This window comes from Rhamphochromis longiceps, linkage group LG19, assembly GCF_057381845.1.
Source record: "Rhamphochromis longiceps isolate RC_006_pf linkage group LG19, R_longiceps_female_GT1.1, whole genome shotgun sequence".
In the NCBI taxonomy this organism is placed as follows: Eukaryota; Metazoa; Chordata; class Actinopteri; order Cichliformes; family Cichlidae; genus Rhamphochromis; species Rhamphochromis longiceps.
The window spans coordinates 21,557,850-21,584,679 of record NC_140575.1 but is presented as its reverse complement, the minus strand read 5'-3'; the positions used below and the strand labels follow the sequence as shown (position 1 = coordinate 21,584,679).

The following is a 26,830-nucleotide window of genomic DNA, read 5'->3' as shown; positions in this document are numbered from 1 at the left end:
TCTGCTTTTAAATAAATGATTTAGCTGCAAATGTTTAGCTGCAGGTAGCAAAGTCCAAAAGTGACAACATTTCCACTGCAGTCTCTCCAGAAATGGCTTATAAAATGTTGACCAAATTAGACATTTATCCTTGGATCATTGACAACCCTGTAGAGTGAAAATCTTTAATTGTACCTTTTATAACATTTTAACAAGTTACTGTCTCCTGCTGCAAGTTTCCTGTTTTGGCTGAACTTCATCAGCTCAAAAAAACTCACCGTGCTGTGGTGTACTAAATGGCCTCATGTACAGGACACACTGAAGGTAGGTTTGCAATGTTTAATTAACAAAGTCAAGATCAGTTAACAACAGCTGAACTAAAGACTTTCTTTTTCTCATCGATAAAATGAGGTCCATGCCAAAGCGCTCAAATGGGACCTCCATTAATGGTGAGGGGCATAAAGGTGCTTTTTGAATGACCAGCTGGTTCACCAGCTGACACCACTGGACGCACACCATCGGTGCATATCCAAACATGCAAAAAATGCAAGATGGTGGTGCGCACAGATACAGCGGCTCTATGCTCTCCACTTACCCAATTTCACTGTGCAAGAAACTGCACAATGACAATAAAAAGCTCTAAGTCTTAAACAGTTTCCTGGCCAGTAAAATCAGGCAATTATTCGCTCCAGAGTTTTATCCTATTCCAGGTGACCAGCCATCGACTTGTAATGAGCCAGCTAAAACAATAATTTCTCAGTGGCTCTTCTGGCACCAACAAGTGGGTGTGTTCTTCCATCGTGCAAGTGTCACGACACACTGAACATGGTCTGAACATGGATTTTCCCTCGATATTTCTTTTCCACCAGTACTATGGGGTATTTGTGAATATCCATGACTGACCCGGCCAGGTGGCCAGCTGGTCTTTGGACAGGGTCACGGCAGTTTCAAGGTTCAACAAAATCCCTTTCACTGACAGACTGAAGGAAAGCTCCTCAAAAATAGAGGGTCTTCAAGCTCCTCAGTGGCAGGAAAAGGTTTCCCGGACCCAGTGTTGTATATTTGTTTCCCAAAAGATTGAAATAGTGGAGAGAAATCAGGTTCTGAAACCATCCAGAAGACAAAGTCTCCAACTGGTTTGTGGAAGTCCAGTTTCTCCAAATTAATCAGCGGGTGAAATGTCTCTTCATGGATGGTTTTGATTCTGTTGTTATTCACGAACAAAGCCCTCAAAGCAGCATATGAAAGAAAGTCATCTTTCATTGTTGTCTCCAGCGTGTTAAAAGAGAGATCAAGCTCAGTGATGAGTTTTGAAGCGGCTGCAGGGACTTCTCGAAGGTTTTGGCTCGAACAGTCGAAGGATGTTGTTCACAGTGGTGACACTGTTGACTGGTGATTGACAAGCACTGAGATACTAACATGACAAACACAAGAAACATCATGACTTATTCTCCTGAGTGCCTGCAAAACACAAACACAAAATCAAACTCAAAGCTTTTCTCTCAGGTGCTGGTGTGGCACAATCTAATGATAAAAAAGGTCATGCCCTCAGCTTTTGGAGCACAGCTGCACAAAATAACAGCTTTTGGAGCACAAAATGCATTACAGGTAAACCCAGTACCCAAACATGTTAACAAGGATAAAAAAAAAATCTGAAACAAAAGCAGGTAGTGTGGTGATTTATGTTGTGAGGATGCTTTCACTCCCATCAAAGTCACCCAGTGTTGAGAACCCAAATGAGCCCAAAACCTCAAGTGGTTGCAACCAACAACGAACGTCAAGAAGTGGATACTTGCATGTACAGCCAGAAACATGCAGAAAACCCAAAAGAGGCAAGACAGCATATCTTGGTCCCACTCAGGCAGTACGAACACCTGGAAAGAGGAGCCTACAGTTCAGACCCAAGGTCACTGGTAAGGACACCAGCCAGTTATAAGTCTAGTTTTCATTTTCATTTTAGTTAGTGTTATGGCCTTTCTAATATAAGGGTGATCCACCCCTGTCTGACCCCAAGCAGCACATCACACAACCAGTACAATTTTGATGGTGATTTTTTTTCACAGTGATTGAATTCTAACAAAGGAAAGGAGCGAACTATAGCTTCGGGGTGGACCCCAAAACAACAAACAAAAGGGACCGTATCTAAAGGATATACAAAACTTATTTATGAAAAGAATAAAACCAAATGACAATGTCTTATCTCCCTAACTAAGAAAAACATGAGAAAAGGGTAATCAAATAAAAAGGCAGTCCACCCCTACATGCTCCTGTATAAAGAAACAGGTAACACAAAGCCTGCCAGTCGAGGTCCATGGCGGTGTCATCTTATATGTTGTCTCCAGGTCATTAGCCAATCTGTATGGGCCGTCCCATGGATGCACCAATCACGGAAAGGCACCTGCACACTCAGATTTACATATGAGACAACATTATGACAACAGTCGTAACATTAACTAAAAATGTTTTTCACCATCTCGTTTTAACTTCTGGTTAACTAAAACTAAATGGACCTTGGAAATAATCACATCTTAATAGAGTGAACCATAGACAGTATAAAAGATAGGACCATTGCAACTTTACTGCAGCACTTCACCCTTTCGCATAGTCCCAGCTCTTCTCTGTCATGTTTTATGGTGCTGCAAATGTCTTCAGTTGGTGAAAGGTCTGGGCTGCTGGTGTCTTGTTGTGCTTGCTATGCATCCCTGACTCATTTCTTCTTTCTGCATCAAGTAAGGAATGTAGTGAAAGTTCCCAAGAGGTTAAAAACACCACTGAAAAAATGCTATCAGACCTGAGTTGGGACACTTGGATTATGGAGCTTCTGGACCAAGAGAGTGGATGGGAGCATGTGTTTAACAAGTAAGAGTATAATGTCCCCAAAATGTCCCTAACTAAGAAAAACATGAGAAAAGGGTAATCAAATAAAAAGGCAGTCCACCCCTACATGCTCCTGTATAAAGAAACAGGTAACACAAAGCCTGCTGGTTGAGGTCTATGGCGGTGTCATCTTATATGTTGTCTCCAGGTCAAGGAGACAACATATAACATGGATAGACAGACAGATTTCAAAATAGCCAGCTGGAATTTTAAGGGGTTGAATAACGGGATTAAGAGGAAGAAAATATTAACATATCTAAAGTTATCAAGAGTTGATATAGCCTTTATTCAAGAAATGCACATGTGTAAGTCAGAAGCCTTAAAACTTAAATGTTCCTGGGTAGGTAAAGTCTTTTCCAGTCCTGGAACTGGTAAAAGTAGAGGAGTGTCGGTTCTGATTCATAAAGCAGTTAGCTTTACTGAAACAAAAGTAATAACAGATAAGGAAGGTAGATTTATATTGGTTTATGGACAACTACTAGACACACCAATAATTTCATGTAATATCTATGCACCTAATGCAGACATACTCGCCTTTTTTCAAAACCTGTCACAGTATCTTTTGGAATTAGAAGGTGCACAAATAGTGGTAGGAGGAGATTTTAATCAAATACTGGATCAAGACCTAGATAGATCACTTCCTAGGAGAGGCACAGAGAGTAAATCCGTAGTTGCCATAAGGCAGATGACCTCAGATTTAGGTCTGAATGATATTTGGCGGACAATGCATCCAGAAGGCAGGGAATATTCCTTTTACTCTCCGCCTCATAATGTTTATACTAGAATCGACTACTTTCTTATTTCTGAAGCCTTAGTGAATAACTCTATAGATTCAAGTATTGGTAATATAGTATTCTCGGACCATGTGCCAATTTTTCTATGTCTTGGAAATATTTGACAGATTCCTCAAAGCCGCAGATGGCATTTAAATGTGTCCTTAATTAAAGACTCTGGGTTTATTAAATTGATAAGAGATGAAATACAATTTTACAAACAGACAAATAATCGAGAGGACACTACATTGGCTACTTGGTGGGATGCTATGAAGGCATACTTAAGGGGGAGGACAATTTCTTACGCTTCCTTTAAAAAGAAGGCAGCTAACAAGAATATCATTACGTTAGAAGCCAAATTAAAGGCACTTGAGGCAGTACATTCCCATACAGAAGACGGAGTTACGTTGAATAAAATTGTTAAAGTTAAATATAAGTTGAATGTACTGTACAACAGAAAGGCAGAATACGCTTTATTTCGCATTAATCAAGCATATTGGGAAATGGGAGAAAAGCCGAGTCGTTTAATGAATGCAAAAAGTTATGAAGATTTTAACTGCGCCACGTACAACATGGGCCAAGTCCTTTCAGCACTGTGCAGCATGTATGCTATGAACAGAAACACAGATGGACTCCTGGCAATTGTAATAAAATATTACTGCAGTGTCAATTCTTGATGTTTTTTCTTATACTTTTAGGTGGGTTCAGTCCTGTCGGTTATCTTCTAAAAGGTGCTTCGTTTTTTAGGCTACAGACGGCAAGATTTTGTAATGTTTCCAATTAATTTTAATGTTGCTAAGATACGCAAGGATTGCAGTGGTGTCTGCTCTCTAAAATTGCTGCTACAAGAATTAAATAATGTCCTTTTTCCCTTGTCAGACTCTTCAGGGATCCACGTGGAAACAGATTCTGCCCCTGTTCAGCAAGTAGTAAGCATCCAGTGTAATTTAAAGCTCAGCCGCAGCCTTATTTCACACTTATTCAACTGTCCTACCTTTCTGTTCCATTCATAGGTTGTTTCTCTTTATGTCTCTGATGAATTGACCATTCACCGTGGTGCTGCTGTGATATTATTATTACTGTGATATATTTTTAGTACTGAAAAGTTAAAAAGCTGAATTGGGAAAAACAAAATTATTGTAATTATGTAAAGTTGATGAGCATATTTTTTGTAATTTAGTTTTTTTGAATAACTTATCCATGTAAGAAAACTTATGTCATATTGTAATTCTACTTGAATACCCTGTAAGAGAGCTAGAATTTATATATATATTCATTTCTCTACAACAAAAACAAAAACAATTAATTTATAGTTTTATTTCCATTTTTTATTCATAATCAGTCTTTGCAGTCCCTTAAATTGTCAGTGAGTGAAAAAAAATCTCAATATCAGTGTTAAATAAATCTATAATGCAGGCAGAAAAGAAGGCAAAACATTCAACATTTCTAACTGCAGTGAAATCTGCAATAAATTCCCTGTTTGAAGAATTAGTACAGTATGAAAGGTTCATTATGAGCAAAGATATCCTTATATCACATGGTTTTCTTCACATTTCTATGAATGAGGTAATCAGATGTTGATATTGGTTGATATTATGTTGATGTAGAAATCCTATGAATATCTCTACAAAAGGCACAATTGTGGTCGGCAATAGTTTGTGATTATTAGGTAAATTGCACTGTTTTAGTATAGTAAATAAAGTCATACTCACACACCCATATGAAACACTTACATTCAGATGCACCACCTTAAATCAGTACACTTGCACTACTTTACAATTAAACCACTGTTTATAAAACTCACTCTTACTAACCAAGTGGCTGGTGTCATTGTGTGTGAGTCATCGTGGCAATGTTGAAGAAACTATTATCAGGCAGTTTTAAATACTTTGGCAGGAGTCTGTGTCTGTGGATTCCTACCTGCACAGGGCTCTAACTTAGATCACGATCAAGCTGGGTTCGTGTAGTGAACTTCTGGTTTCATTTTTAATATCCGTGTTGCTCCCCAAATTATTTTTGGACCCACTCCATTTTACATTACACAGTGTTACTGCATTGATAAGAAGCAGGCTATAGAGTTATAAATACCTGCAAAAGTACTTAAAATACCTGTTTGGTAGTTCCTACTACAACGCATGCCCTAGAACCACATATAAATAACCAAAGGACTCACAACATTAATACAATATCAGCCTGATAACAAAAAATGGCTGATAAGATGTTTAACTTGGAGCTGGAGCACAGGATCATAGGAGAGGGGTTCTTTCATCTGCTTGTTGGCTGTTTTCTTGGACCCTTAAATTTAAACGTTAAAAAAAGAGTTACCATGTTTTTGTTGCTGCAGACAGCACAAAGGTTAAAAAAAGTTTTCTATGTGGTTAAAATGACAAATATTATTATGTTAACTTAAAGTTTAGGCCTACCTTTGTCGTTTTGTCCGTTGACAGACAGAGTACATGAAGATGAGAAATGCCTGAGGACAGAGTGATCATTAACATTGTATTGACATAAAATATCTAAACGCTGCAGTCACTGATACTTACACCCAAAAATGCCAACGCTCCTTGAACTGTAGCAGCCCATTCAAAGCTGAGATGTTGAACAATAATTCCTCCCACAATGGGGCCATAAAACATCCTTAAAAACGAGCACAAAATTAGAACCAACATCAAGGCGCTAAAAAGAAAAATGCCGGGAAACAAATATATTAGGGACTCACCCAGTGCACCACACTGCACCAAATAACCCAGACACCATTCCAAGTGTACTTAGCCCCTCTTCAAATCCTATTTCACTATGAGGAAAAACAAAATTTGCAGAACATTTGTTTCATCCATCCGTATTTATGAAAAGAAGAAAAACCCCAAAACAATATACAGCTCATGAATGTTGAGCATTATGTGAAGCAACTCACTATGCACATGTGATGATCTCAGGGAACGTGGGGATTGCACTCATACCCAGAGAAAACCCAATTAGACCAAGCATGACGACCAGCAACCACAGGTGACTAAATCAAAACAGAAATACAGAAAAAGATACAGAAGTTAGACTTTTTAAGGCAAAGAGATGAAATAGTGTATAAGCTGTCAATATGTCCCACTGAATACCTCCCTAGTAGTGGTATAAAGTTTAAATATCTGGGCTTAATCATCGAAAGGAACACAGTGCACAAGAGAGGCGAAGAAAAGAATGCAGTCAGGAGGGAGTGGGTGGAGATGAGTTTCAGGGGTGATTTGTGACAGAAATAGTGAAAGGAATAGTGGATAAACTGGACAAAGGATGTTAAAAATAAAGCTGCCAGGCAGGAGGAAAGGAAGAAAACCACTGAAGAGGTTCATGGGTGTACTGCAGGAGGACTGGTGTGACAGAGGAAGATGTTACGGATAGGCTGAAATGGAAGCAGACGATTTGCTGTGGTGAACCCTAAAAGAAGCAGCCAAAAGAAGAAGAAAAAAAGAAGAAATGGTGTAAGATACTATGAAGTCTTATGAACATATGACTGCAAAGTAAAGATTTACATTGGGATTTGACGTTTAACCACACTGAAGGGCATGAATGTCATGGCAATTTAGGGCTTTTAACTATCTTTTTCCAGGGCAGAATGATGGTAGAGTATAGATATTTATATCTATAGATATATATAGTATAGATATATATTTATGACTTTGAAAAAATATAAATTGGGTGTACACGTTTGGATTTATTTAGGTTTTTTCCTCATTTACACAGAGCCAATTATGTACATATGCTATTTTAATAAGTGTGCCTCCAAATTCATTCATTAATTCAAATCAACAGCTGTATCGTTGAAACTTGGACACAATTGTGTGTTCCAGCAGGACAATGATGCTAAACTGGTTTTGGAATAGATAAAGAAGCTAACATTAAGCTTTTTTAAAGCCCTAAGCTCAACCCTATTGAACATTTGTTGACTACAACTGAAAGCCAGATCCATACCAGGAAACCAACCAGTTCAACGCTATAAACTGGTCAAGAATGCAACTAAAATGATCCCAGAAGCATGTTGATGGCAACCAGAAGTGTCTGGTTGAGGATATTTAACCACATATTATTGCTGGCCATTACAAAGAGTGCAGGTTTAAAACACCTTCAAATGGTAAGATCACATTTTTATTCAGAGTGGGACTGTTTCCTGGCAGGTGCGACTGTTTACATTACTGTAAAAATGAGATTGGGAAAATCTACTCCAATCTCTCCTCTGATATGACTCTTGGCTCAGAATGGGATACACATCTTTCTTAAAATGTCCATCATTTTTAAATACAGAAGTGTTAGTTTTACCTGAATCCCACACTAACCTCTGGATGTGAAGAAAAGGGGCGGGACCAAGAAGACAGAAGCCAATTGTAGCAGCGATTCCACCTGTCACCAAGACCGCCATCCTAGTGGCCTGGTGCACAAGATCAAATTTAATTTCAAAATCAACATATTCATTTATATTTTATCATTTTGATTGCTTGGATACATACAGGATATTTATCTGTGAAATACCCAATCAGCGGTGATGCCAGACAATATGGTAAAGATAAACCAAGCATTATTAGTCCCACGTAGCCATTTGAGAGACCGAACTAAGGATGATGGATAGGAAAAAAAGTTGTTCATGCAATCCACATAAAATTCTACCAAACGTAAGCTAATTTGATTATAAAGGATATCATTACCCTGTTAATAGCAAACAGTGACAAAGTGGCATCCAAAAAGCCCAGACCTGCACTCAGAGTGAATACCACGTAGCAAACCAGGATTGTTTTCACGTGGGTGAGTAGTCGAAAGAATGAATCCTTCGATGGGACTGCCTCTGAGAGGAGGGAAGCACAAAATACGGCTCAGTTATAATGTGAGAAAAATGAAAAAACACAAAATGGCAATTTTCAAATGGACAAATAATACACCCAAATCTTATGTTTTACATACCAATGGACGGCAGGACGTAAATGTTGAAAGGAACCATAATCAACAGCAAGCATCCAAGACTTAAAAAAGGGACTTCGTAACCAAAAGACTGGTAGAGCCACCCTCCCAGTGGTGGTCCCAGGATAAGGCCGAGTCCTGTGAAAATCTCCAAACTACCCTAAAACAGTAGTGACCCAGATTACTATGCTGTGGGAATTTCTTACATCATAGCCAAGAGCCAGTTGTTTTGTGAGAGATACATAACAACTTAAACCTATAGTTTCTGTTTTCTCGTGATTCTAATGTCTAAACAGCATGCCAGTCTGACAAGTTTGTCCACCCTCACCAGAACAGTTGCCACATTGTTTGGGAATATTTTTGCAGTCATGGCGAAAGCAGATGTCATAGCAGCTCCAAAGCCGACAGCATCAAGCGACCTCACAATAAAGCACAGACTGATGAATATAGGTCCTGCAGGAGCCCGATCAAGAAATCTGCAAAGAAGACAAGAGCCAGCCAAGATTAAAGGAAATGCAGATGAAATAAAGAAGCTCAGAGGAACTGCGTGTGATCTGAAACAAAGGTGATTGTGCCATGGTCTCTGGGTCTTAAACTCGTAGTTTTTAGTTTTTCACTTTACGGTTTTTCTCATTTTGTATTTTGGGCTATATTTGGATTAGGGTTCTGTATTCTTGCTATTTTTACTGTATTCTAGCTTTCTAGTCACATTGTTATTTTCTTTGTTTTTGTTTTTGTCCTATTTATTTCCTGATGTTCCTTATATTGTTATTATATGCCCTCGGTTCTTAGCTTAATCCACTTTTGATTCCGTTCCTCCGATCTTATTTCTGTATTTGTTTTTATTTTCTCCCGATTCAGTTATATCTCTTTCCTTGTTTTATTTTGGTGATTATTGTTGGTGATTGGTGATTAAATCTCTCTTTCCACCTGTTACTTCTCCCCTTGCTATCTTATGTCATTATCTTTCCCCTTGAACTTTGTTATATTGTCACAGTTTGTCTTAGTTTGTTATGCCTTGCTTCCTGAGTCTTAGATTTGGGTCCACAATCTGCCTGCTTGAGAGCTGCTATACTGGATTATAACTGTGTACTTTAATTATCGGTGAATTCCTGGACTCCTTCTTAAGCGGCGTGGCACAGTAGTTTTTAGAAAATTTGCCTACACAAGTTTGGATCTATTTTCTCCTGTGGATTAATAAAAACTTGTTACAGTGATGAATATTTACAGCAGCCCAACATGTATATGGGGATAACACTAAATACACAACTCTGTACTAAAACATTGTGGCTAATGTGTTTTCATTCTGTTCATTCAGCACAAAAAATATTGTTTGTTACATTAATAAACATCTGTGAGAAATAATAACGAGAAAAATTTTTTTCCAGCTTCATCTTTATCATAGTTATTATTTTTAGCATAATATTATCATAATACGAAACACAGATCACTTACCCAAATATAATAGTGCAGCACGAAGATACAAAAAGTCCTGCAATAAGCATGAACTTTGCACCAATCTGGACAATCTGATACACAAAGAATGGGTCAGCTGCACTGTTACAGACTCTCTGGTTACACCTGTGCTCCAAATTGCCATGCATATGGCATGAAATCAAACACTATACTTACATATTTTCCCAGTACCAATGAACCAATTAGATTGGAGACAGCATAACACCCAAATATGAGGCCAACTACAGTCTGACTGGCTCCTTTCTTCACTGCCTAAATATCAAAACAGGACAACAGATAAAATTAGGGGATTTACATAACAGCAACAAAAACAACAAGGATAATGAAAAGTGAATCTCAAAAATAACGTATAAACTATAAATATATGAATAACCCTGACATGAAATTCAACTTTTTTTTAAACAATCGAGCGTTTATTGAACCTCCTGACAAATTAAATACGTAACATATTTGAGTTTAAATTTTTATTACATTTGCTACATCTGGTATTTTTATTTATTTAATGCATTTAATTTATTGCTTAAAACTGTATTGTGTAATTTATTTTAGATTTTTTGAGGAGGAAAAGAAAAGAAATCACACTGATGATGTATCAAATGTCCCCCCGCACATGTATCAAATATGATAAAGTAGGCATTATGATGTTAAGGTGACAAATGTCTTTTTAACTAGCCAGCTTGTTGTGCCACTCTTCAGACATTTGCATTTCTAGCTCCTGACAGACCTTAAGTTGAACGGCTGATTACAAAAGAGCCAGTCTTCACTGGCCTTCAGGGAGGATGTCTGTTGGTAGCGCATGACTACTCATTCATTCCCTTCAGAAGACATTACTGAGTTCTTAAGGTAAACAATAGCATAATCTGTGAACTGTACAACTACATGGGAGCACAAATACGTTTCCTACTGCAAGAAAAGATTTGTTTGCAGATATATGACTTGCATGTATGAGAGAACGTGTTTTATTTCTTCAGTCAAAAGCTGCATTCATAAGCTAAGTTTTAAAACTTTTAATATCTTGAACCTTTAACCTCTTGTGCTGTAACATGTGATTTGTACCCTATGATGCTGGCTTCCTTGAGCTTACCTCGGTGGGAAAAAATGGGCCCAATATTGAGTAGCAAATCATAGAGCCAAAGTTGACAGACGCCATTGATATTAAGGTGAGAATCTCTTTCCTTGTGAACCTCTGAGGAGGATCTGTTGATTCAGCTGTTGTGTTGTTATCTGTGTTGTTATCTGACATCTCTGAAGAGAAAACGGGAGGAGAAACATGAATAATGCGATTAGGCCATGCTGAGTTGAAAGAACATAAAGTTCGTGGTTAAAATTATCGCAGTGGTAAGGGAATAAAGTCAAGAGAAGTCAGCTATATTGAGCTGAGTGACTGCCAACAGTTTTATTTTATTGATTAATTTTTTTACACAGCGTACAAAGGTCACAAACCTGTCGTCGGAAGATCGGGATTCTGGTCCATTTTTAACATCCGGTGGCTGAGAAATGCAGACGATGACAGAACAAGTGAAAAAGCATAGGGTAAATCCTGAAAGCACCAGCCGCGAAGTAAATGCCTCTGACAGCCTCCTCCGCTACAAGCGACTAGAGTCATGTGCATGGTCTACCCGGAGCATTTCCAGACTTCTTCTTCTTCTTAGTAATAACTTAGTCCCATCCCATTACTGCCCTCCGCAGTTTGACATATTAAACTGCTATTTTATTGGAAACTCGAATTGTAATAGTCGTCGCACAATTAAAGTAGAAACTCAATGAATGTTTTTTTTATGATGGCCAAACAAAGTTTTAACAAAAAATGAAAAAAAATCTATAAATGTAGTTTAAATATATACAAACAAACCTTTATGTTAAGCATCACTTAGGTTTATGCTAAAATCTCCGACTACAGTTGATCTCTGATGCTAATACTGATGAATCTGACAGCAAATTGCTTGTACCTTTTAACATTTTTAAAGACCCCTTTAAAACATAAATATGCGTACTTTTTTAATGCAAACTGTAGCTTAATGCTATTGCCTACAACAATGACTATAACCACAACTATAATGTATTTTAAAGGTAAGTTGTGTTTTTGTTTTAGGCTAGATCCCTATTTACTTAATTTGATGGAGCTTATCAAAGCACAACATGGAGGTTACTCCTTGGCCTCTCAGCAAGAACATCCTGGGTTTGAAGCCACTAGCCGGGAACCCTTCTGTGTGGAGTTTCCATATGCTCTATGTCTTTCTCCCTCAGTCCAGGTTTTTCCCTCAGTCCAAAGACATGCGTTTTAGATTAATTAGTGATTCTCTGCGAAATGTAATGTAAATGTAAAAGTAAATAAACAAATTTAAATGTTTTATATCTACAATTGCATTAATATTTCTCTCACATTTAATGGAAAGTGAAGAGGGGTCTTTTGCAATCACTTCCATTGCATTAGTTAGTAAAAGATCTAATATGAAAAGAAATAAAATAAAAACAACAAAAAACATTTTGGAACCATAGATTTTTATTCCATTTTGGCCAGCTTATAGGTCCCCAGAAAACCTACAGTCATATTTTTCTTTTCATCACAAAATAAGAGAAAAACAATCAGGCAGCAAACCATTCGGTTATTAGGCAGTATTGCTGATAATAACTGACACGCACTGTTGCTAAAATCTCTGAAGCTGCACTGAATAAAAAAAGCTGAAATGAAAACATCTGCACCAAATGTTCTGTAACTTTTTGCAAAATACTTTCCAGTTAAAATAAACTTCTAAAAACAAGTGACAGATTTCCAGATATGATCACATTTTTTTCTTTATACAATAGCACCAAATCTACATGAATCTGACTCCCACTAACGGGTCATCTCTAGCAACTTATGAGTATGTTGTAGTTAATAGCTCTGCATGTTTATGCTCTCATTCTTTTTTCTGTAACATCAACAAAAAAACAAAAAAAAAAACCAACTCAAGGTGCAATGTTAAAGCAAAGGTGAAATACAAAATTATTCAAATTAGCAACATACACACATATTTTTCTAAGCACATAATAATGTTAGGTCACTAAATACACAGCGCAAGCAGCATTACATTTTCTTTTGCAGGTACGACATTAAGTTCTGTGTAGGTAGCATTATTGCACACAAGCTCTATCTAAAGCAGCACTGGTTTCCAAAATAGGCAAACTACTGTACTTCACATTCAAATGCAGAATTCAAGTAGCATCATAAACACCCAGTGGAAACAAAACAGAGCCAACCAAGTGAATTTGATTGAAAAGATCTTAATCGTTACTGTGTAGATTTATTCTGGGTGACATGAGATCTACATGACATCATTTTCTGCTAATTTTCTAGCAGGCATCCTTTCAGCCAAATGCCTTTGGCTAGATATGGCACCCATAGACTTACTGTACACGATTACTGACAACTGTATCCACAATAGTTGATTCTGAAATCAACAAGGAAATAGAGAATAATGTTTCTTCAATCGAAATGTGTTTCAATTTACAAGTGGAAAAATGAACACACCGTCAGGTGTTGAATGGGTTGAATGTACAGGGGCCAATATAATAAGATTAACTATGTTCATTGCAGCACTTCATGGAAGTAGCATGAAGAGAAAATATATAAACTATGGCAAACTGTACTCAACTTTTCATGTTGCAGCTACCAAATTTATATATCCCTCTATTGCATGTTCAGCAAATTGAACATAATGTTGAAGACATTCAACTGAAAAAAATTCCAAATGAGATTATAAATAAATGTAATTAAATACCTATAAGTGTGATATAATAAAACTGTATAATATATCTACTTATTTCTTAATACGGATTTAAAATAGTGCAGCCTTTATATAACACACAGTATGGCTTAGTGAACGTGTATATAAATTTTGAATGCCACTTCAGACTTATATATTTGCTGTGCTTATTTCTTTATAAACACGACAAGGTTATTAATTTGCAGTTCGATAGCGAGATAATGTGTTTGATACTACAGATGGCACTAAACCTCCAGACTGCTTTTAAAAGTCACTGCAACATAAGTTAGTTAGGTTTGTTTTCTTTAATCTAATATATACCATATCATAATAATTATAATACTTTGACTACATGACTACATTTAATATATGAACTAGAAATTATGGATTCACTTAAATCTCTTTCATCAACACCAACCTGGAGTGACTTTGCCCTAAACACACTGATTGTAAATTGCCTCCATGTGCAAGACTAGCTTGTACATATATTAATCTCTTCTAAGTAAAACAGGACATTTTCTCCATCGTAGCCCCACACGTTGGAAGGTAAGACCACTCAGCTCTGTTGAGTTAGTGCACAGCAACACCAAATGACCTTTTCACTTCAGCCTCTGAGTCACATTTGCCAAGGCAACAGCAAATGCTTGCACGGCTGAGAAAGGATACTGGAAATCCAAGATATAAGCATTTCCATCTATCCGCCCAAACTGCATCACCTAAAAAATTGTAAAAGAAGAAGATATTTCAGAAAGAAAGCAGTAACCAAAACATAAGCATCGTGAAGCTGCTTTTTTTAAAGCTAAAGCCCAAAGATGTACAAGATGATGTCACACGTGTTTGGTGTTTTTGCTTTAAGGGCTGAAGCAAAAATAGAAAAATAGAAACCCCTGTGAGATGAAAAGACAAATCATTTTTAAATTCACTAATGTTGCTTATCATTACCTGTCTACCATCCAGTTCGATCTGAAAATTCTTTGCTGACTCCTGGGTGACTCGACCTCCAAAGTCAAGCTGGTACACCTGGGTGGCCTCATTCCACAGTGGCTGTTTGTTGGCCATAACGTACACAAACCCTTGGCTGCCTAAACTACGGTCCTCCCTTTCATTTGCCTTGCGACACTTTATCTCCTCCAGCTCACTTGCCATACGCATGCTGCGCTTGTTCTTCCAGCTCTTCTTACTACTCTGGTTCTGGTTCATTAGCTCATCACCGCTAATGAAGAGCTCTGGCTCACTCTCTGAGCTATCCTGAAACTCATTCGTGGTCCTGTTCATTTTCTTTGTTTTATTAAGTTGTTCTCTCTGCCCCTTTGGCTTCTTTTTCTCTCTGCTACCAAGCCTCGGGCTCGCAATGAGAGTGTTGAAATCAGACAGCGCACGCCCTTCCTTTCTGGATTTGCCCTCAGACACAGTGGGCATGTTGGCCTCCTCTGCCCGGCTGTCAAGCCTTTTGCGGCTCTTCTTGTTGAAGCGCTCTGACTCTTGTGGGACAGGGCTTTCATTTAAGGATGATGGCTCTGGAAAGTTATTGGCAGATTCTGCGAGATCTTCTGTGGCACTTTTGGATGGTGGCAACTCGGTAGGTGGGGGAGGAGGGGGAAGAGGAGGTGGGGGAGGTGGTGCAGTAGGAGGAGGCGGGGACAGTATTGGCTTCTCCAAAATCTGGTGAGTTTTGGTTGGGAGTGGAGGCGCGGGAGGATCTTGCATGGGCGGTGGGCAGGGGTAAGGGTTCCAAGGGTGGAGGCTGACCGGGTGCAGTTGGAGTCCGGCACATGAGCTTGCTCCTGGGTACAGAGGAGGGAGAGGACAGCAGGCCAAGTTGGCCAGATTTGGGGGGTAGCCCGGTGGCAAGACCAAATTGGGGTCCTGCTGAGCAAAAGGGACAGGAGCGACCACTTCATTTGGAGAACACTGTTGCGGAGGGTTTTGCAAAGTCTGAAGTGGGGGTCCACTGTGACCCACCCCTGGAGGAAAGGGTGACAGGGATATCTGGTAACCTGATGGAAAAGTAAGAGTGCTTGTGCTCGGACTGGTTGGAGGTTTAGTTGTGAGGACAAAGGGAAGCCGAGTCACATCAAGGTGCTGAGCTTGACTGATAATAAGGGGAGGCGGTTTATGAGGTGGGGGAGCTAACATTGTTTGATCCGGGGTGAGCCAGAAATCTTCTGTGGCGGAGGTGTCCCACTGGTAAGGCGGAGGGCGTTTTACTGTCAAACTGACATCACCAAGAGTCAGCTGACGTACTGATTTTTCAAGGTGACACTGCTGATTTAAAGTCTCGTCCTCAGTAAATGCAGAGTTAACATACACTGTTCTGTCCCGACTGTTGTCAACGCCACCCAGTAGACTGTAAGATGACTGAGATGCCATTGGAGAGGCATTTTTGGAGTGCACTATAATGGTACTGTGATGCGCACCTTTCCCTGATGGGAAGTCCTGCCTCACCACCGTTCCACCTGCAATACCACTACTGGTAGTTCCACCTCCACTGACACTAACACTGGTGCTGCTGCTGTTACTACTGCACTGTGTGCATGTGTATAAGGCAGTGGGCACCCTCTGCTGGTAGGAAAGGGCTAATGCACTGTTCATTTTAGCTTTAGTCGGTAGTGTCCTTGAGCTGTCCATCATCTGTGGCACTTTGAGGCCCACATCCCTTCGTTCACGACGTAGAGTGGCATGAATGAGGCTGCTATCAATTCTCTGGGGAGGAGGAAGTGTAGCTGTTACCTGATTGGCTGGATCAGGGTAAGGAGGGGGGTCTCCACTTGGTATTGTGTATCGAGGGACAGAAAGACGACTTAATGTTGCTGAACTGTATGGAAGCTGAATTTTTTTATTCTCTGAGGAAGTGACTTTGAGGGTAGCTGAGCCCCCAATGCTGTGCACAGCGTATGCATTCTGGTTGCGAATGAGGCGCCTTCGTGGCCGACACACCTCCTCCACATTGCCACTGCTGTCAAAGGTCGTGATCCTTTCATACCCAAGAGGTGTTGGGTACTGTAAGGTGACAGGATGAAGCAAAAATTCATCCTTTTTCAGGCAGGGGTCCGGTGCCAGGATACTTGGGCTGTCACAGTTTGTGATGAGAGTTTGAGGAGGAGCAGCAGCTGAAGCTGCTGCTGCAGACACTACAGTCCCAGGGTACGGAGGAGGGGGATTTATTTTCCTCATCTGAATCTCTACAGACCCATCTGTATCGTTAAAGGAGGGAGGTAATGTACGTGGCAGACTTGGCTTCAGAGTGTGTCCATGGTCTCCCCTGTCGAGCCCTGGCTCAGTGGTGGGAGGTAGAATCTGGGGAAGAAGATGAATCTGTTGCAAGGAAATGGTTGGATAGCCAGATGGAGGAGGGGGCAATGACATTTGGATCTTCAGTTGCTGCTGCATTTGTTGATGCTGCCTCTGCATTTGTTGATGCTGCTGCTGGATCTGCTGATGCTGCTGCTGGAGCTGCTGCTGCTGCTGCCTCATCTCTTGGATCTGTTGTCGGATTTGCTGCTGCTGCTGTTGCATCTGCTGCTGCTGCTGCTGCATTTGCTCGTGCTGCATCTGCATCTGCTGCTGCTGCTGTTGGATCTGCTGTTGCTGAAGCTGTTGGTTCGTCACTTGCTGTTGCGCTTGTTGCATTTGTTGATGTTGCTGAACTTGGTGTTGCTGATGTTGCTGTTGTTGATGTAGCGTCTGCTGGTGGTGCAGCTGCTGTAGTTGCTGATGCTGCTGCAGCTGCTGTGACTGGGATGGGTGATGGTGTTGCTGTTGCTGCTGTTGCCCCTGCTGGTGGTGCAGCTGCTGTAGCTGCTGGTGTTGCTGCTGCTGCAGCTGCTGGTGTTGCTGCAGCTGCTGCTGTGATTGGGACGGGTGATGGTGTTGCTGTTGCTGCAGTTGCCCTTGCTGCTGTTGATGATGGTGCATTTTCTGCTGCTGCTGTGTCTGTATTTGTTGTGACTGTTTAGATGGCTGCTGGCGAGGCTGCTGTGAATGAGAACGCTGTGAATGAGGCTGTGGTGGGAGATGGTGAGGTGGAGGTGGGGGAGGTAAAGTGCCAGGGAGAAGAGGACCCATCTCCAACCCGTTGAAGATCATCTGACCAGGGCTGGTGTATCTAGTTGGCACGGGATATGGTGACGCAACAGCATCCTGACCATGATCAGTGACAGGGACAGAGGCTGCTGCTGCTGCAGCTGCTGCTGCAGCAGTGGCGGTCGGGTTGGTCAGAACATCAAGCTGAATATTCTGATTGGCCAAAAGAGACTGAACCAGACCAATACTCTGAGTTGGGGACATGGCTTGAGCTGGGCTGTGGATGGGAGCAATGGGAATGTTGACTGTACATGGAGGATTGTCTCCAGCCACTCCAGACGGCCCCATCACTATATAAGAAGACAGAGAAGAAGAGTATAAGCGACTTAGGATGATAATAAACTGATGGGCATGCAAACTAATTTATTTGCATCTTTTTGGATTTCCTTTTTACCTGGTAAGTCATCCTCATCCTCGCTGAACACATTGGGGTTGAACACCGGCAGACTCATAAAGTCATGAGAAATCTTTCGCACTTCTGGAAGGTAGATTGTCATCTGTCTCGGTTGCAAATGAAGCAAACTGGTCTTATAGATGACTGAAAAAGAAGAAAATAGAGTTGACTCGAGAAGGAAAAAGAAAGTAACTTTTGAGTAAAGTCATGTATATGTGCTGCTTTTGTTTTTTACCTGCGCCAAGATTCGTGGGGAGGAACGAAGCAAGTCCCACAATTTTGAATTTTGTCCCCCAAATATTAGATGTCACTTGTGCAAGGTAATTGTGCTGTGAGGCAGAAAATTGAAGATAAAGGGGGAAAAGTGAATAATAAGTGTGAAAGCTTTGCTGCTAAGCACATGTGAACCTACTTCCAGCACACTATTGACTGTTATAGTCCATGATAAATAATTAAACTGATGACAGTGCCCCTTCGCTAGTTTTCCCTCCTGATTTTCCCCTGCCCTGCTGCCTGATCATGGAGCAAATGCACACCTACATGTAAGAGATAATCAAGTAAAGAGTGTAATCTGGGTTTAAAAAACTTAAATAGAAGCTAAAGCAGTTAATTATCTGCAGCTTCACAGAGTTAACTACAGCAGAGCAGAGTCCTTAAAGGCTGCACACATCTGCTCACTTGGCACATCAGCAGAAACTTAAATTTGTGTACCTTACTTTAAATGTTGCTGAAGTAGAGACAAGATTAATGTGGACCTAACAATAAATCACAGTCTGTATTTTTCTTTACCTCTGACAGGTGAGCATATATTCTACAGTCAAATCATTTGTTACACAGTGGCCATCATCCGTTTGAGTGCTGAACTTCATCATAGCAGTTGGCTGCCTAAACTAAATGCTTTTCTTCTACCCATGGATGGATGTATTGATAGTTCAGGGGGCTGGAGGCTATCCAAGCTGCCACAGGGCGAGAGGGTACACCCTGGACAGGTCACCAATCTGTTTCAGGGCTAACACAGAGAGACACACAACCATTTGTGCTCACATTCACCAGAATCACCAATTAATCTAACCCCGCTAAATGCATGTCTTTGGACTTCAGAAGGAAGCCAGAGTACCTGGAAAGAGCCCAGAGCATGCAAACACAGAAAGGCCATGGCCAGATGATGGATTTGTGCTGTAAGGCAACAGGGATAACTGGCCTATGCTGCCCTAGATAAACAAATATTTTTCTTTTTTTTAAAGCTTAAATTCAAAGTCAGTATTTCCACTATGGCAGTAACTGTGAGTTTGCCAATCATTAAAGGATCTTAAAGAAATATGGCAGCCCAGTAACAAAGAAAACATATTGTAACATAAGTTTCTGTGAATTACACAGTGATGATAATGCAGGTACTACAGTATTACTAGCTAATGAGCATGAGCTGTAATACTTGGCAGTACATATACTTGGCAGGTCATTACCTCCGTAATTCCATCCATAGAAAACTCACGCCGTGTCAGGCTGGGTGACCGAACGGGAGGCTTCTTTGTTGGTAGGCGTGGTGATCGCTGACCTTCTTGATTGGCACGTGAAAGTTTGGGAGATTTTCTTGATTCCATGTTCAACCTTTGAAACAAAGACACATTTTTACACCTCATAAAATCACTTGGAATGATGAAAAAACATTGCTGGAGAAAATGTGCAGAAAAATAAAAAACATTTATATAACTTCAGACGTGTTTTGGTGACCTGTTTCCGCGAGATAACTTTGGTGACTTCTTCCCGACCCACTCATCGCTCAGCTCAATGTCACTGGAGTCAGAGCAGTTACAGCTGTCGGTGTATGAGATCATGGGATTGACGCAAACTTCCTCTGAAAGAAGCACAGCAAAGAAAAATAAGAAATAAAGTTGAGCTTGAACAAAATATCTACAATACACCAACTAACATGCCATTAGTGGGCAAGCTCTGCATGAATAACATTAAATGTAACACGAGTGCAGCCAGGTCACGATATACTCTATTCCTGTATCAGGCCCCAGACCATGTTGCATCAGAAAACAACACTCATCACCACACTCTGTACTTGTTCTTCCTCAAGGTGAATGACGAGCGCACAGCACAAATATGCACAAAAACAAGGTGCATACAGAATGACCCTGGGCAGGTCTATTTTCTGTTCCACCCCTAATGCATTTTGTGGTTACTTTGGTTCATGACCATTCCAAACTGTGCAGAGTTTTCACTGCAGCTAAAGACAAAATGAATAGCGACTTTTAAAAGATTTAGGTGAAGTGCTTTCTTTCAGGTCTAAACCCACCTGCCTTGCCATCAGTTTTTGGATCCATAATAACAAACTCGGGCCGAAGTTTACTGATGCGCCTTCCTTTGAGAATAGGCACCAGTCCTCCTAAATATTCTAGGTACAGCGTGTAGCAGGGTCCGCCTGCTTCAGGACTGTCCTCAGCTCGCTTCATGGTGCAGTGGAGCCTTTCGTTCCCTGCTGTGGGATAGCTGACAAAGTCGCGGATGTTGTTGGGGTCAGGAATTGGGGGCTAGAACAAAGAAAGGAAGGAGCTGTAAGACTGCTGGACACTCAAATGAAAACATGCCCCTGTCAGCAATTTTCCTTTACTCGCTGTGCAATAAAGTTGGTAAGAAACCTATCTCTGACAGTCACTGCACACTAATGAAACAGGGATCATTGCACCGCAACGGTGTATATGAAAAGCAGTGGTGAAAAGCATCACTAACACCTGACCATCTGCTGTACCAAAAAAGACCTGATGCAGGATTGCACATTAAACTTTAATACCTTGATGGTGGGGATAAAAGCAGTGGTGACATAAGAGCAGAGAAGCGAGGGCATGTTTAGTTTCCCGACATCTTTCTCCTCTCGCAGGGCGCTGGCAATGCCTTGCTGGCATAAAAGTTGGAGGCTGGCCACCCTGTGCTCCACACGGACCACATAGAGAGCTGGTCCACATGCGAGGAACAGACGGGAATCTCTGTGACCCCAACAAATGGTGGTGATGGGCCTCTGAAAAAGAACCACTGAGAATAAGAAACTTCCTGCAGGCGTCAATAGCAGAGCAGGTTCGCTAGTTTCTGTTTTATGCTACTTCCTATTGTTGACTTAGAGCTGGAACAAAGGTTAACACCCTTTAGGTTAGATTACAAAACAAACAATCTACACTCTTGTATCTGGCAAAGTGTCAATCCTAATCTTTGTTGTAGTTTGCTTTCAAGAATGTCTGAGAATGTTTAACAATTGAAAGACAATTTCTACTAATTGGTCCTCACTTGTGTGGATTTCATGAAATATGACACAAGGTTTATGTTTATTATTATAATTTTTTTAAGCAAGACATCTATCCCTTAATTTATGAAGGACTAACCTGCGCCGGTGTCTCCAAAGTGTAGATGTGTTCACCTTGGACATTATAAAACTTAACAAGGGCATTCCTCATGATGGATGCACAAGCTGAGTCAGAAGGGAGCCCATGTCTCTCCATGCCAGCCACAGCCAGGAGGTCTCCCTGGGAGCACCACTGGGCCTCGACGTCTTTGGTGTAAAGAAAAAAGGGTATTTACTTCACATGATTAACAGTATATATCACTAAAGTTGCAAATTAACATACTTATGTTCAGAGTTCATACCTTTAAGCCCTGAGCGAATTATACTAGGAGAGAGGTCATCATAGTTATTCATCAAACTGATATCTCCTGATAAGAAGGTGACAGTCAACAGAGGCTTAACTCGCCGCACTTGGAGGAAGAAAGAAAAGTACACATGTGAGTCTTCCTCAGGCAACACTTTTAACTAAGTTACATGAGCCGAAGGGCAAACCGGTTTAGTACCTAAAGGCAGAATATTGTCATCGGAGTCTGTGTCGCTCTCCGTGCTGTCCTCGACTAGGAAATCGGGGCAATTCCAAGACATGCTCACAATCCCATCAGACTCGTGTAACAGAACATGGGCAAGCATCCTTCCGTGACAGTCCATCACAATTACCTGACCATCTGCTGTTCCAAACAACACCTGAGGGGACATTGCACATTAAACTTTAATAGTTGATTAGATAAACAAACAAACCCATTTCACTCACTCACTTCAAGATTATGACATTATTCCACAACACCTTTACATTTTTGAATTATACGTAATTGTAATTATCTTTTATGTAGTACAAATTCAGCCAAACATAGGTACCTGCTGATCGTCAGGGGTCCAGATGCCACAGGTGATCTGGCTCTCCAGATTAATCTCAGAGGACCAGTGTCTTTGACCGCTGACCGAGCCGACTAACACAAACCCATCTCTGTATGCAATGAGGGCTTGAGTGCCATCATGGGACCAAGTGAAGTCACTCACCTAATTTAAAGATTTGTATCATTAGTGTAATTACACAAGAGGTCAGCGCCAAGAAGATAGAGCCTTTCTGTTGCATCAGTTGGAGTACAAGGGTGTTAAATACCATAAAGATGGAAAACAAAGCAATTTTAGCTCATATTTGCAAAAAAAATTCATGTCTACCTGGGCTCCTCTGTCATTCACTAACTCCACAGACCATCTTCCTTCATACTGAATCCACACAAATATGCCTCCTTCCATATCGCAAGTGGCCAGCTTCTGGAAGGGTTCATTCCAGCGCACCAAGACAACCTGCAAATACCCCAAACACCATCAGCTTTTTTTCACTAGCAGAGGAACATTCATCGATATAAAAGCTAATGTAGTTCAAAGAAAAATCAACTTACAGAGAGGAAAAAAATAATGTAAATGTGTCTAAATATTAATGGCACACAATATTGAAAATGCACTCTGTTCATATAGCATTTTAATTTATTTAAATGTAATAAAAATTAGCATTTCAGCGAGATGAATCATTTTACAAAGTATGCTAATGCATAGTCTCTGTAAATATAGTGTGCATTTAACCCAATTTAGTTCTGTAATATGCAGGATTGTTTTGTTTTAATTTATTTATTCAAACAGTAATTTCTTGATTTTACTCTGCTGTTGCAAAAGTTCCTTTACGAGTGGGCTGGATCAGTAATAAGATCATTGTTTTAGTTGTGTAAAATGAAAGAGCAGAGGTCAAATTCTTATTTATACATTCAACTCATTGCAAAAAAAGAGAAAATCCCACCTCGCTGTTGTGTCCTCGCAGGTTAAAATTGATTCTCTGAGGTGTACTTCTATCCCTCCTGCAGTGACTCGATGTAAACGTCACCCCAACGACTCCTCTCCCATTCCCTGTGGCGAGCCAACCCTCCTCATAGTACCGTCTCCGGCACACTGGCTTGTCCTTCTCACTCTTGGGGACCCGGCCTTTCCACGAGAGGCAGAGGATGTTGGAGTCGCTGCAGAGGATGGGACCATGTTCCACGGCGGCCAACATCCCTACTGATTGACCAGGCTGGCAAGCGAAACAAAGAAAGAGAGTTTCAAATAACACCATGCTTTCAATTGTAATAAAGCTAGATAATGAACGTTTTCAGTTTATGTCAGTGTGTGACTCTGCATTTACTTAAAACTGCCTTTTCAGTGAAGCTCAGGGCATTCTGGTATGAACACTGTCATGGTCAACAGGAAGCTCGGCTGTGGTTACTAATGTAAAATATGAAATAGTTTAGATTAAAAGCTTATTGACCTTTGAAACACAAGATGACAGAACAATCTCAATACAAGATCCAAGCTTTCCTGATGCTTCCAGTCATATCATACAATCTTAATGGGCAGTTGCTGTTTGCCCGGTACAAATTTCCTTCTTTTCTGAGCACTTCTGGACCTTGGCAGTTCATTCAAAGGCCTTTTTAGGGTGGAGTTTAATCAAAGCAGCTACAAAGATTGAACTTTCAACATCAGCTTTAAGGGTGATTTTGGAAAGAAGTCTTTAATGTAAAGAGAGAAAAAACGGATTTTCAATATATACAAAGATAAACAAGGGGCTAGTGCAGGGGTGGGCAATCTCAGTCCACGAGGGCCGGTGTCCCTGCAGGTTTTAGATCTCACCTGAATCACATGATTAGTTCGTTACCAGGCCTCTGGGGAACTTCAGGACATGTTGAGGGGCTAATTTAGCCATTTAAATCAGCTGTGTTGGTTCGAGGACACATCTAAAACCTGCAGGGACACCGGCCCTCGTGGACTGAGATTGCCCACCCCTGGGCTAGTGATATAATCACAAATATGGTGAGACTTTTCTGTATAAAAATAAAAACACAGCTTTGTGTATGTTCCTTTTACACAGAGATCATCAAGATGAGTCACCTATGTTATCAAGTTATGAGCAGAGAGTTGGTTCAGCTTTAAAATGTTGCCTCCCAGAGGCGTAAATTTGCACGTTAAGAGAAAACCCCTGAAAAAACACCCAATTAACGAATTCATGGATATCAGTGGGCATCATCTTCCTGAGCTTATGTGCAGGTACCAGACTGGCGAGTGAAACCAGGCACTTACATCATTTACAGGTTCTTTGATAAATTCCATCCTAAATGATTTTCATTTGTGAACAGACTTTACGCAAGTACACAAGTGAATCACCAAATGTGCTCTGACACCAGTAAAATCACGATGTCTGCTGCTCATAGTGTTCTAGCTGTTATTCTATTATTCACTGTCCGTGGAGTGGCTCCAGGATTTGTCTCTAGATTACATCATCACGACAGTCTGTGTTTTATTTCTTCATATTCACAAACTGAAAATGAGAGGAGGACTAGACGAAACATGTGAATTGCAATTTAGGGCACAAATATGTAAACCACAGTGTATTTTTAAATCCTGTCTCCACAACGTAGGTTAGACACATTTCATTTTTGGGTGCATTCATTTTGCAACCTTCCTACTCATTTGGATTTACATGAAAATGTCTGAAAGAGCTCACTCACATAGATATCGTAAAGATTTCCCACATTAGCCCTGGAGGACCTTTAAAATGCTATTTTAACTCTTTTAGGTCCCCGTAGTAGCTTTTAAACAATGCTATTCTATAATACTAATTTCACTGAACACAATGTTTTACAAGTACGACAGAAACAAATCTAGTCTGGTTTGCTTTTAGTTTTTGGGTGTCTCTTCTGCAATTTAAAATCAAGATCTGTTTATGAACGGTTTAGATCCTACGTGGTATCGTCTAGCACACTACATAATAGGTAATAGCATTTTATAATATGGCTAATTAAAGTGAAAAATGACATTCAAGTTAGTCTGGCAGCACATAAATATAAAAAATACCTCATAGTTCCTGGACATGTTGAGTCAAAATTCCTCCATTGAAGGTGTCCATATTTCCATTCAGATGGTGCACTGGAGGGTAGTGGCTGCTCTGCTCTTGATACTTACAATAAAATCTACGGGGAAGTAAAATGCATCATACAGCCAAATGGTGTCCAGCTGTACATTCACCCAAATCAAGCAGCTCTACGCTCCAGAGTTTGCCATTAAATGACTTGAGGCTTCTGTGCCAGTAGCCCATCCCATGTCTTCCTGATGTGGCTCCAGAGAGTTGTGCAATCCTGTTGCAGTGAAGATGAAAAAAAGAGGAAAAGAGGAATTTTGTTATTCAACAAGTAAGGTAATCAGAGAGAGAAAGAGAGAGAGAGAGGTGGTTTTTGCTTTAAATAGCATCCTTGTCATTCAGTGCATCAACCTTGAAATTCACAGTGTTTCTCAGTCTCTATGCAACAGCAACACTGCATTGGAGACCAAGGCACTCGCAGTCTCCATGGGTACTGATACTGTCTGTTCCTTTCCACCACAGCAGCAGCAGCAGCAGCCAGGCAAGCATAAGAACTAAAATGCCCAATATTTTACACGAAGCAGACCCAAAACATATCATAGTGTAGCTAACAATAATATAATTGCATCTTATGACTCAAACTCAGGTTTGAGACTTTAGCACCCGATTACAGTCGAAATAAATTACCCATCCTTTCCTTTATAAAGGTCTCCCACTACATGACACATTACATCAAATGATTTTCCCATTCAAAGGCGTCTCACCGCATGCAGTAGTCTGAATGATTAAGCGCTTACGAGACAAAAACAAACTGCGGTGGTAAATGAATGTATTCATTTATAAAAGCGACTGTGGGGAGAAAAATATATCCTATATGTTGTACGTACCTGACACCGCTGTAATCACGTACTAATCCAGATGTAGTCGGCGCACAGTGCTGTAGTGTTGCCAGGCACTTTTCCGCTGGCGCACTTTGGGGTTGTGGCTTTAACGCGGGTTGCCATGAGGCAGGTAGCACGTAAAATAGACCAATGTTTTCAAGTTAGTACAAAATAAAAGCGTCAACACCCATGATAATCGTCTTAACAAGCGCTGGAGGTGACTATGTGCAGTTCATTTAGGTATCTTATGATATGGAGGCTCGTCCACCGGCTGTTAGCATATAATAAACATTAGATTCAACACTGCACTTCAAAAGCGTGTATCCTTCATGATGGCAACCCCACAAGGCGCACCCGATCTTTGCGACGTAAGTTGAGGCGACATTCTTGACACAACACCTTGATTTTATGCGTGCGCTGGTAACCCACTGTCCCACCTTTCTGCCTCATGATCAGC

General features: G+C 40.5%; 2 protein-coding genes across 2 annotated transcripts; both read right to left on the bottom strand.

The window, feature by feature from the left end:
• Positions 1-364: 364 nt before the first annotated feature.
• Positions 365-11,655, bottom strand: LOC146646684 (MFS-type transporter SLC18B1-like). The gene is made up of 14 exons (XM_085392113.1): positions 11,487-11,655; positions 11,128-11,288; positions 10,200-10,295; positions 10,023-10,096; positions 8,896-9,043; positions 8,571-8,727; positions 8,318-8,454; positions 8,123-8,224; positions 7,952-8,043; positions 6,544-6,639; positions 6,349-6,423; positions 6,173-6,266; positions 6,053-6,102; positions 365-5,924 (listed from the first exon to the last, which is right to left on the bottom strand). Exons 1-14 carry the CDS (start codon positions 11,653-11,655, stop codon positions 5,876-5,878), a joined length of 1,500 nt encoding a protein of 499 aa, XP_085248239.1. The 3' UTR covers positions 365-5,875.
• A 911-nt stretch (positions 11,656-12,566) lies between these two features.
• Positions 12,567-26,435, bottom strand: tulp4b (TUB like protein 4b). The gene is made up of 16 exons (XM_085392066.1): positions 26,380-26,435; positions 25,489-25,769; positions 23,402-23,671; positions 22,786-22,914; positions 22,462-22,623; positions 22,110-22,290; positions 21,909-22,016; positions 21,647-21,813; positions 21,064-21,288; positions 20,569-20,803; positions 19,998-20,121; positions 19,730-19,874; positions 18,502-18,595; positions 18,267-18,410; positions 14,732-18,162; positions 12,567-14,505 (listed from the first exon to the last, which is right to left on the bottom strand). The coding sequence occupies exons 2-16, from the start codon at positions 25,504-25,506 to the stop codon at positions 14,389-14,391; spliced, it is 5,550 nt and encodes a 1,849-aa protein (XP_085248192.1). The 5' UTR covers positions 25,507-25,769; positions 26,380-26,435; the 3' UTR covers positions 12,567-14,388.
• Positions 26,436-26,830: the final 395 nt, after the last annotated feature.